The 12,244-nt window shown below is 39.8% G+C and overlaps 1 protein-coding gene across 1 annotated transcript in view; it reads right to left on the bottom strand.

Annotated features, from left to right (window-relative positions):
- Positions 1-380: 380 nt before the first annotated feature.
- Positions 381-12,244, bottom strand: part of me2 (malic enzyme 2, NAD(+)-dependent, mitochondrial) — a 38,611-nt gene continuing 26,747 nt past the window's right edge. Inside the window, exons 9-15 of the mRNA XM_056293609.1 lie at positions 11,994-12,107; positions 11,494-11,605; positions 10,297-10,439; positions 10,052-10,154; positions 5,221-5,291; positions 4,471-4,569; positions 381-3,490 (exon numbers count right to left, since the gene is read on the bottom strand). Coding sequence (XP_056149584.1) covers positions 3,329-3,490; positions 4,471-4,569; positions 5,221-5,291; positions 10,052-10,154; positions 10,297-10,439; positions 11,494-11,605; positions 11,994-12,107 — 804 coding nt within the window. The 3' untranslated portion in view covers positions 381-3,328. The remainder of the gene's footprint in view (positions 3,491-4,470; positions 4,570-5,220; positions 5,292-10,051; positions 10,155-10,296; positions 10,440-11,493; positions 11,606-11,993; positions 12,108-12,244) is intronic.

Genomic DNA, 12,244 nt, shown 5'->3' with positions numbered 1-12,244 from the left:
TTAAAACCAAAAGAGGGTTCACAAGCGACGCAGCATTTGCAGCATTTTAACTATGCAAGTAAGTGACATCTTGATCCCCCCCCCCGTCTAAGTCAAACATGAAGTGCTCTGGCTCTGGAAATGGCCAGTTTCAGATTGTGAGGGGAGGTGAGGTAAGAGTTGTTTGGGCAGATGGCAGCATGGCGAGGGAGCTCCACTGGGCAGTGCCACCCAACAGCAAAAGATGTTTTTTGCAATCATCATGAAATAGCTTAGAGGCTGCTGTTTCATACCAAAGTTAATTTTAACATCAGACAATTAAGTACAAACTGGTTAAGACATGAGCACCAGAGAACCTGTTGGACAAAAGAAGGAAAGAAGAAGGAAAAGTCAAACTTTTTTTTATTCTGCACTTTTGACTGCACATGTAAGGATGAAGCAGTACTAGCAACTGTTTTGTGCGTACGTATGCAAAGGCATAATTACTGCATGAAAAAAAAAATACATATAACAAACAAGCCTAATCTCGTATGGGTTCACAGACACAGGAAGAAGCTAACACCGTACAGACCTTGTGTGCACTTAGAGAAGTGGATGTCAGATGTAAATAACAATCACCGAGCTGTGTCTGGTAAAACATAGGCTACTCACCAAATGCATCAAGTCACAAGGGGCACTGGCTAAAGAGACGAACACACTCTCGAGACAACGGGACAAAATGGTTTCTCAGCGGTTTGAGGTTGTAAAATGAATTTCGCTTTGTTGAAGCACAAACTCGATTGAAATAAATGTCAGGTTGATCACACTCAAAAGCAGTTTGGTGTGTCTGAATAACAGATGCCAACACAGAATGAAGATAAAACACATGGTTACATATTTACTTCATACTAAACAACAGTATGCAACATACTCTATGGACAAAACTTCTTCTAAGATGTGTTTTGGATATGCTTGCAGCGGGTTATGAACTGTATGACATGAGAAGACATGTTAAAAATGTGCAGGCACTTCAGTGCAGGTGGTCAGAAGCTGCCAACCTGAGGTCTACGGTTCGACACAGGCCCAGTTCAACAACCTTCTGCCACCTACCCAAGACATTTATATATTGATCTGACTATGCTGGTGAGACAAAGCTTTGACCACAAACAACAACACACGATTCTTCACACAAAAAGCCTGATAAGTAGCTTGTGTTCGTACACCTTGGCAGCCTTTTCTGATTGACAAACAGGATTACTTATCTGTCATACGGGTTTGTGTCTGTCCTGTGTATCATGTCAGATTATCTTAATTCCCAGATTATTCAAATTCTCTCATGTTCGACATCCAACTATTGACTTTTAAATCTGTCCTAGAGGATTACAGTCTGTAAGAAAATAAAGAAATGTGCCATCCTCATAACTGTCAGATTAAGCTTGCTCCCTTGTCCATTTAGCTCACATACAAAAAGATCATTGCACTCAGTAAAGGGAATCAAATTGGAGTGTTGAAATAAAACCTACCATCCAGATTTTAAAAATGTATACCAGTGGAAAAAGAAACACTTCTGAAGGTTTAACCTTTAGGAATGCAAACTAAAAACTATGAGGGTTGTTAAAAGTCAGACCAATACTTAATACCTGATTACATTATGGGGGGGGGTCACCAAATTAAACTCCAAAACCGTTTTTCCATTTTTCAATGCCAAAGACAAGACATGGCATGTCGAAAGGGATGATGCAGTATTTTCATTTCAGAGACCGTTTTCTGTATCAGCAACTTCTCTCACTGAAAAGTGACTTGTCAGTGTAGCTGTTTTGTATTGAAAATCAAAATTGCACTAGGAGCCATGCAAGCTGGCACATTAGTTTGCAGCCAAATCTAGTTCTAATGATGGTGGGTTAAGTGCCTGGTGAAGGCAAGTGCCATTATAAAAGCTGTAATGTGGTGTCACTTTTAGGATTTAGTTAAAGTAGTTAAAGATAGTGGTTAAAATTAACTACTATGCAAACATGGCTAACTGGTTGCTATTTCTTTACAGTTACAATATAGACCGGTTTTTCTTTTCTTCACTGTGACATTTTGTGTTATTAGCCATGAGTAAGTCAGCTAGCAAAAGGTCTTAACCCCAACTAGACAAGAGGAACTGACACATTATCATACTGGTTGATCGAGGGCCATATAAACTTGGAGGAAATGTAGGGAAAACACATTTTGGACACAACTGAAAGTACAGTAATTGGTTTCTGCATCCCAAAAAAAAAAAAATCACTCAGGTTGAATATTGTCAGAGGAGACACGCAAATTCCCTAAAAGATATACTTTAAACTACCTTATTGTTGCCTTTTCAATGTGCACGTTAAAACGATATTACTAAGGTAAATTTTTTTTATATTATAATGCTGATATACTTTTAAAGTAGTAATACGCACATCCTTTTTCCTTAAATACATTTGTATTGTGCAATCAAAATCAAATTTGTATATACGTACCTTAACAACACTGCTAAATGTTATAACGGCTGTTTGGCGTTTCCAGAATTAGGAGTGTTATTTCAGTGCTGGAGTAGCTGCAACCTGGATAAAAAGTGCTGATGACATACTTATCTTGACAAACTGACTCATATATAGGGCTGGAGGGCACTAATAAACGCAACACAATGGCAAAAAAAAACAACAAAACAAAACAAAAAAACAAAACAACTAAAAGCCCTCATAAACAGGCTGGATAAGTAACTTAGGTAAATAAATAAAATGCAATAAAAGCCTTGGAACAAAAATAAAACAAACAAAAACAGTAGATACTAGATTCTCAAATGGCGCCTGATTCTAGGACTTTGACAGTACTTTCATCCCTTCACATAAAAAAAAATCTTGTATTTTTTTTCAGGAGGCACCTCTTCAAATATAAATCCTATTCCCTCTGAATTACACTGCCCCCTCTTCTCTCCCTCATTTGCTCCCCCACACACAGACTCGCAGGTCTTAACCCCTCTGCTCTAGCGGAACTGCCCTGCCTTCTCAGAAAAACCAAACAGTGTGGACTGATGTAAGCATGGGTTAAAGGAGGCTTCCACCATATTTCTTACACCAGGCCAAGGTTGGTTAACATTTAGAGCAGTGGCGATACCGAGCTGGGATGGGATGTGAGACAAACCATTCCCCTCATCGTCTGGTCTGACCTCTTCAGGTCTAATGAGAATGGCTGAGAGTGAATAACACAAGGTGACAACAACAAGAGGCTGAGATGGTTGTTAACCTTAGCTGAAGTTTGCACAAAGATGCTTGGGAACATTTGTGAGGGAGGGAGAAATTATGACGAGGGCAATATGATGAAAAGGTGCACAGTCGGGATCTAATCTGTTCCATTTCTAGCCAGTCTTAGGGTTGAATCTGACTCCGGGCCAGTCATAGATGTCGGGTAGGAAGGAGTCATAGTCGGTGTTCCACACAGTAGAGCGCACAAAGCTGTTCTTGTCCACAGGCTCAGGGTAGCGGAATGCCATGCCCTTAGCATAGACGTACTCCACCACCTATATAATGAGAGACACAGACAGTATACGTAGTATTGGCTCATACATAGAGGGCGAGATGTAGGTGAAGGTAAGACAGTAATACCATAGGGAGATAAACTGCTAGAAATTAAGGCCTCAAGGATATGGGTTATTGATAGGCAAATTAGATTTGAAGGCCATTTCCTATAAATGGCTCTCCAGTAGCATGTGGTCAGGCATTATATGTCACGTGATCACAATGACAACTTCTGGGCAGATTTGTTTATTTTAGCTTTTCTAACTTTATAAAATTATCAGGCTAGCTAATCAAGACTGCTTGGTTAGGATTAATTGGGCAAGAAAAGGGATAAGGTTTAAAATGAGAAAATAGAAAGGTGAAGTTTAAGTACAAATAACAAAATGGTTACGGTTAGGAGTACTATTAACCAAAGACATGGTCAAGGCTGCATATTAATTATGTAGCTTGGGTCTTGTTGGCAAAAGCTTTGCTCCATGCTTTTGTTTCACATTTCTTTTCTTAAAATAAAAAAAAATACAGACCCAACAATATAGAAGCAAGTGTTTTCTGATACTGGTCCACATAAAAAACTAAAATAACTAGGTCTTTTAATGGCAGATGTTCTATCAAAGTGAATATTAAAAGCTGCTACAATGAGTATTTCACTGATTATCTATCAGTCTCAATTTGATTTTGATGCCTCGGTATGACCCAACATAAGCAAATGAGACCATCAACAAGACGATCCTAATCGCTTGTCTCCAGATAGGATTCCCCAAGAAATCTGATGAAACAACTTATGGCACACAGAGGAGATACATAGCCACAATTAGAGATACATCAATCGCTATATGTTTCAAACTGATTTCCCAAAACACCAGTATCTCCTGTTCTATACAAAACATAACCACTTTTTTTCCACAGCGGTGCACACAGTCAACAAAAACCCTAACTCCTCATGACAGCTTGAACAAGAAATGAATGATTTTTGGAGACCTACCTTGACAGCCATCTGGAGAGAGACCTCCCGAATGTTGGAAAGAGGTGGGTAGAGTCTGCCCTCCTCAAGCTCTTTATCGGTCAGCTGCTCTGACAGGGTCTGGCAGGGGGAAAAAACAGCATTAAAGATTTTGATTGGTTTCAACTCATTCTAGGGTATAACAGTTCCTTTCACATCCAACTACCCATCCCACCTAATATTTGGACTCTGCTGACTGCCCACAGCAGCTATGCCCACTATGCATATTATGCATATGGTACTTGGTAGTGCCATTTTTTCTGTGTGCTCTATCACTCATAGTCACCCTTCAGCATTTTGTGACATTTACAATATTAATTTAAGGTAAACTGCATCAGTTTTGGCCACAAGATTGCCTACAAAAACATCTCAGTTAAAAACAAGCCAGAGATACAATCAGGTAGATTTCACAAAGACTTTCAAAATGTTTAGTACTGTGAGGTTAATTTCAACTGAAACCAAGACCAGACTCAACCACTACATTACAAGGAGGGAAGTACATAATTAAGAAAAGAGAGAGGCAGAGCCAGTCTTTTGCTAGTGCTTCATTTGTTAGCTGTTACACATGGGTCTATAGAAACAGAAGAGCCCAGAGAATTAGAAGGGGTTTGTGTTGGCACAAAACAAGAGAAAGCTGGTAAGAGGTGGGTAAATGAGAGAAATAAATGATTCAGTTCACTTTGAGAAGATATAGTTTGTGGGATGGTTGTTGTTGAGACTGTATATCCAGACCTTGGCAGCCTCCAAGAAGACTGAGTCACTGATATGCCTCACTCCACTCAGGATAACTGCCAGAGCCACACCTGTAATACACACACACACATGACACATGTCTCTTTCCTCAATGGCAAGTGTCAACACTTAGGCAAGGTATTGTTTGCAAAATGTGTTAACCATTGTTGCCTTGCTGCCATAAGTTTACTTTCTGTGTCTGCAGCTTTACATGAAGAAAAAAAAAGATCTAACCCTGTAAATCCTGAACCATCAAATAATACATTTTTTTTAAAGTGAAGTATCTATTGGCCCTTTTGACTAATGAGAAAAACTAATTTGAAAAACTAATTTGCATATATGATTTTTTTTGTACTTGATACGTCAGGCATTTATGGCAATTAATTGATCACAAAAATTTTTTTTGAAAGGATAGACATTTGCCATTGCATTTAGAACATTTCAACTGATTTGGTTTTTTTTTCCCCAAACATGAACCTTTTTACCACCTTTTTATTTTTCATTCTTAAAAATACACACAAAAACAAATTATTTTGCACTCAGAATTTCTTCTCTAAAATGGCCAATATAACAAAGATTATGATAGCCAAGGCATTGTTTTAGTGAAAATCAATGAGAAAAAGAAAATGACTGGCAAGTGAGCCACATCCAAGTAATTTTCATGATATAGCAGGTTGCATATATAAAAAATAAATATAACTATCTCAATTTCCTCTTTAAATATATCTAATTAAGAGGACATTTCAATCTTTAATCAGTTTAATTAAACAATCAAAACAGTGAATTTTGCATTGTGGTAGCCATAATGCATATTGGATTAAAAAATGCACTAAAATAACTGAGATACAGATAAATTACCTTAAATACCAGCAGTATCACATTTGATACATACATTTTCAACACGATTTTACTATAAAATAAGCTACAAAAATATTAAATAATTATAAATTGCATCAGTCCAGCAAATATTAGTATTGAAATATTAGTAACAATATAAATGTTATTCTTAACATAACTTTTTCAAACTTAGGAAAGATTTCCGTGCAAAAAATCTGCAGGTCAGTGAATGGGGGTGGCCTTTTTTTTTTTTTTGTATTCAAAGGACCGCTACTAACACCACCACTGAGGCTGCACAAGCCAGTGCATTCTTAGGGCCGGTCCAAGTCTGGATAAATGGGGAGGGTTGTGTCAGGCAGGGAATCCGATGTAAAACCTTTGCCAAATCAAATATGCGAATCATAAATCAGATTTCCATACTGGATTGGTCGAGGCCCGGGTTACCAACAACTGCCACCAGATACTGCTGGCCAGCAGGGTGCCGGTGGAAACTATGCTACTGTTGGGCGAAAGAGAAGGAAAGGGAGAAGGCATATCCAGAGGCAGAAGGAGAGGAGGAAGGGTAGGATTGTGGAGGTGAGAGTTGGAACTTTGAATGTTGGCACTATTACTGGTAAAGGGGGAGAGCTGGCTGATATGATGGAGAGAAGGAAGGTAGATATACTGTGTGTGCAAGAGACCAGGTGGAAGGGGAGTAAGGCCAGGCGCATCGGAGGCGGGTTCAAACTCTTCTATCATGGTGCGAATGGGAGGAGAAATGGGGTAAGGGTAATCCTGAAGGAAGAGTATATTAAGAGTGTGTTGGAGGTGAAGAGCGTTACACAGAGTAATGAGTATGAAGCTGGAAATCGAAGGTATGATGATGAATGTTATCAGCGCATATGCCCCACAAGTTGGGTGTAAGATGGAAGAGAAAGAATAATTCTGGAGTGAATTGGATGAAGTGGAGAGTGTACCCAAACAGGAGAGAGTGGTGATTGGAGCGGACTTCAGTGGGCATGTTGGTGAAAGGAACAGAGGCGCTGGGGAAGTATGGTGTCAAAGAAAGGAATTTGGAATGACAGATGGTGGTGGTGGATTTCGCACAAAGGATGGAAAAGGCTGTGGTGAGCACGTATTTCAAGAAGAGGGAAGAACACAGGGTGATGTGTAAGAGTGGAGGAAAATGCACACAGGTGGACTATATCTTTTGCGGGAGGTGCAATCTGAAAAAGATTGGAGACTACAAGGTGGTGACAGGGGAAAGCGTAGCTAGGCAGCATCGGATGATGGTCTGTAAGCTGATTTTGGAGATCAAGAGAAGAGAGTGAAGGCAGAGCGAAGGATCAAATGGTGGAAGTTGAAGAAGGAAGACTTGTGTGGAGTTCAGGTAGGAGTTAAGACAGACACTGGGTGGTAGTGACGAGTTGCCAGATGGCTGGGCAGCTACTGCAGAAATAGTGAGGGGGACAGCTAGGAAGGTACTTGGTGTGTCATCTGGACAGAGGAAGGAAGACAGACCTGGTGGTGGAATGAGAAAGTACAGGAAAGTATAAAGAGGAAGAGGTTGGCAAAGAAGAAGTGGGATAGTCAGAGAGATGAAGAAAGTAGACAGGAGTACAAGGAGATGCTTCGTAAAGTGAAGAGAGGTGGCAAAGGCAAAGGAAATTGCATATGGTGAGTTGTATGAGAGGCTGGACACTAAGGAAGGAGAAAAGGACTTGTACCAATTGGCTAGACAGAGGGACCGAGCTGGGAAGGATGTGCAGCAGGTTAGGATGATGAACGATAGAGATGGAAATGTGCTGACAAGCAAGGAAGAGTGTGTTGAGAAGGTGGAAGGAGTACTTTGAGGGGCTGATGAAGAAAATGAGAGTAAGAGAAGGTTGGATGATGTGGGGATAGTGAATCAGGAAGTGCGGTGGATTAGCAAGGAGGAAGTAAGAGAAGCTATGAAGAGGATGAAGAGTGGAAGGCGGTTTGTTCAGATGACATATCTGTGAAGGCATGGAGATGTTTAGGGGAGATGGCAGTGGCGTTTTTAACGAGATTGTTTAACACAATCTTAGAAAATGAGAGGATGCCTGAGGAGTGAAGAAGAAGTATACTGGTACTGATCTTCGAGAATAAGGGTGATGTGCAGAGCTACAGTAACTACAGAGGTTGACCAGCCACAGCATGAAGATATGAGAAAGAGCAGTGGAAGCTAGGTTAAGAGGAGAGGTGATGATTAGCAAGAGCACTACAGATGCTATGTTTGCTTTGAGAATGTTGATTGAGAAGTATAGAGAAGGCCAGAAGGAGTTACATTGTGTCTTTGTGGATTTAGAGAAAGCATATGACAGGGTGCCGAGAGAGGAGGCGTGGTATTGTATGAAGAAGTTGGGAGTGGCAGAGAAGTATGTAAGAATGATGCAGGATATGAATGAGGGAAGTGTGACAGTGGTGGGGTGTATGATAGAAATGACGGATGGGTTCAAGATGGCGACGGTATTACATCAAGGATCGACTCTGAGCCCTTTCTTGTTTGCAATGGTGATGGACAGGTTGACGGACAAGATCAGGCAGGACTCTTGGTGGACTACGACGTTCGCGGATGACATTGTGATCTGTAGCGAGAGGAGGGAGCAGGTTGAGGAGAGCCAGGAAAGGTGAAGGTATGCACTGGAGAGAAGAGGAATGAAAGTCAGTAGCAGCAAGATGGAATATATATGTGTGAACAAGAGGGAGGACAGCAGAATGGTGAGGATGCAAGGAGAGAGGTGAAGAAGGTGGATGAGTTAAGATACTTGGGGTCAACTATTCCAAGTAACGTGGAGTGCAGAAGAGAGGTGAAGAAGAGAGTGCAGGCAGGGTGGAGTGGGCGGAGAAGAGTGCCACCTCCAGCTCCACCTCCTGTCTTTTGGTCAGTGCCACTGTCTCACTACCATCTTGTAAACCTTCCCTTTAACTCTTACTGGTACCCTTTTGTCACAAATCACTTCTGGCAGAGTTGAAGATGCTAAGATTTTCGTTGGGAGTGACGACGATGGACAGGATTAGGAATGAGTATATTAGAGGGACAGCTCAGGTTGGATGGTCTGGACAGCAGTGCATGGATGATCCACCAGGGAGCAGATAACATGTATCAGATTGCATACAACAGGTTTTCCAGTAAAGTCAAGCCAAGTCAATTTTCTTTGTATCAATATCACAAAGTGTTAATAATGTGGATGACAGAGGTCGCAGAAATTCGTATATCAAATATGATACAAAGGGCATTACAGGGTCTAAATATTTTCTTACATGTTGTCTAACTGACAAAACTGATTTCTCTCTTCTTTTTGCACTAAAAAATAATTACTTGTAAGACATATCATTTGTTAACACTACAGTGGTTATGAACAGCCACAGACTGTTCACAACCAGTAAATAATAAATCTTGCATCAACAAAAATGTATTCAACATTCTTCACAGGCCTACTCCAGTGAAAATCCCAACATGTTTTACATTGGGATTTTTTATTTCATTGGTTTAAATTATGTCCCTTTAATTTATTTTTCCCTTTTATAGTTAAGCAAAACTTGTACCCCGCAAAACTGTCAAGCTGTTTGCCACTTGCTAATCTCTGGTTGTTAAACATATACATATCTACTGTATTTGCTATTCTCTATCATCACATTGGTTGCCATTGAGGAACATCACAAAAATCAAGATCAACTTTTTAATAAATATACTGCTGCTATTCATCATACGTGGCAAATTAGATACTGGAGGTGACATTCCCCTCCAGTGTCTGATTTGCTGTCAATTCATTAACTGAAGACTGGCTGTGAAAAAAAAAATAGATACACTCTCACATAGTGAGGGCTCCTATAGTTTTGGAATCATTAGTGCATAAAATATGTTTATTAAGTAGGAATATTTTTACTGCTTTATTACACATTAAAAGGTGTTTCTCTAACAATTATTGAGTTAATAAAAATCACTGTAATAGGTATGTAATATGTGCATTCATTTTCCATTCCCTCTCACCTGGGAAGATGTAAGCATTGTTCCCTTGTCCAGGAATGATGACACGACCATCACTCAGAGTCACTGGATCAAATGGACTACCACTGGCAAACAAACATCTGCCCTGGAGAGAATAGGGAACAGAGGATACAAAAACGGAATATTTTAGAAGGTGGGTGCTGAGAAAAAGTACGATACTGAAGGAGTGAGAATAAAATAAATGAACCAACCAACAAATGAGAGAGAAAACATGAAATTGTGTTTACATCAGTGAGTGTGTAGGCATCCTCAGCAGTGCATTCGGCTTTGTTGGTGGGGTTACTCAGGGCGAAGATGATTGGTCGTTCATTCAGGGTTCCCATAGCTTTTATAACATCATGGGTGAAAAGCCGTCCAGCCCCTGACACACCTGAAAAAGAAAAGAGAAAATGCAGGCTTACTTAAGGCTGGTTATCTGTCTGTTCTGTGTTATCATAAAGTCAAGTCAAGTCAATTTTATTTGTATAGCCCAATATCACAAAAGCCATCAGACAAAAGACTATGAAGTACATTTTAAAATCTCTTCATTTTCAAAAGTTATAACCATCACTTTAAGCGTTAGCATTGTATTAATTCATAGTTTAAGGGCCACTTCACTGCTAATAGCCTGCACAGCCAGTAAGTGCAGGTGGTCTATCTAGTCTTTTAAACCTATATCGCTTTAAAGCAAATTCATTTTGACAGAGTAATTGACATTTTGGTGCCTAGAGAGCTGTTCTACAAGTACCAGTATGCATTGTGCAAGAGTTTTTCAACAGTGGAGATTAGAAAACAAACATCTCAGTCAATTAGCCTTCTAGTTCTTCCGCCATGCACTGACGTCAATGGATGGTGGAAGTAAAGTTTGCTTTACCAGATACAGAAATAAAAACAACATCGGCAAGTATTGTGTATGATGTAGGGATGCCAACATGGAATAAGGTTGAAAATCGGCAAGAATTTCCCTTTAAGACAATAAAGTTTTTAATGTTGGTAGGTATTAAGTCACACAGTCAATTATTTAGGTTGAATTGGCAACAAGAAATATTCCAGCTGGTCAAAAGTCTTCAAACAGACCAATAAAACGTACATCCCAAGGCGACCTGTCCAGGGTGTCTCCCCACCTGCCGCCCAATGACTGCTGGGATAAGTCCCGGGATCCCGCAACCCCGATTGGGGATGGACTTCATTGGTTTACAAAATAAATAGATGTTTGGCTAAATGACTCAATCCATTTTTATCTAGGAAAAATCAAAAATTCAGATGAAATAGTGAACTTTATTTTTTTCTCAAGGATTACTGTTTTGCCAGTTTTAGCTCTTATTTGATATTCATAGTGGAGAGTGGCTTACTTGATATTTTATACATCCATAGTTCTTAAATTAATTTCTTAAAGATGTACCTCCCAAACAAACAGTACAATTATAGAAAAAACAGTTCCCTACCAATGATGGCAGTGGGTTTGATGGTGTTGACGGCGTCTAGGAAGCTCTGAACATTCCCTGGACTGTCATGGATAAATACTTCCTGGTTACCGTCTATCTCTTGGGGTCTGTCCTACAGGCAAATAAAAAACATTAACGTTTTAACATAATTACTATAAGCTAGGTAAATACCAACAGAAAGACAGACAGGAAGGCAGAAAGACAATTACATTCTGCTTAATGCCTGTCTCTCATGGGATATGCACTGGAGACAGTGGCGTGACATAATATTGAACTACAACGTGTATACAGGTCATAGACAGAAACATGCAAACAGATGCATTCTAGTTACTATTTGTTACCTGGAGGGCATAGTTTTACAACAATCTAGTTTGTAGATAGCATACAAACATCTTTTATATAACCTATCAATCAATATGATCATGTGCACACACACACACACACACACACACACACACACACACACACACACACACACACACACACACACACACACTAACCTTTACTAGTAGTCCATGTTTATCATACATCCAGATTTTGTTCCTTGCCTCAGCCTGTGTCATCCCTGACTCTATCATTGCCATGACAATCAGGTTTGCAATACCCAGGGCAGCCTAAGGAGAAAACAATATTTGGAGTTTGTTAATCGTTAAATCAAAACAAATACTTGTTGCTTTTTTAAGCAACGTTCAGCTCAAAAATTTAGACTACAGCACATTCATAGCTTGGAGGTGTTATAACCACAGTCCTC

The sequence above is a fragment of the Lampris incognitus genome, chromosome 1 (assembly GCF_029633865.1).
Source record: "Lampris incognitus isolate fLamInc1 chromosome 1, fLamInc1.hap2, whole genome shotgun sequence".
NCBI lineage: Eukaryota > Metazoa > Chordata > Actinopteri > Lampriformes > Lampridae > Lampris > Lampris incognitus.
The sequence above is the reverse complement of the archived record's forward strand: the minus strand, read 5'-3'. Positions and strand labels throughout refer to the sequence as shown.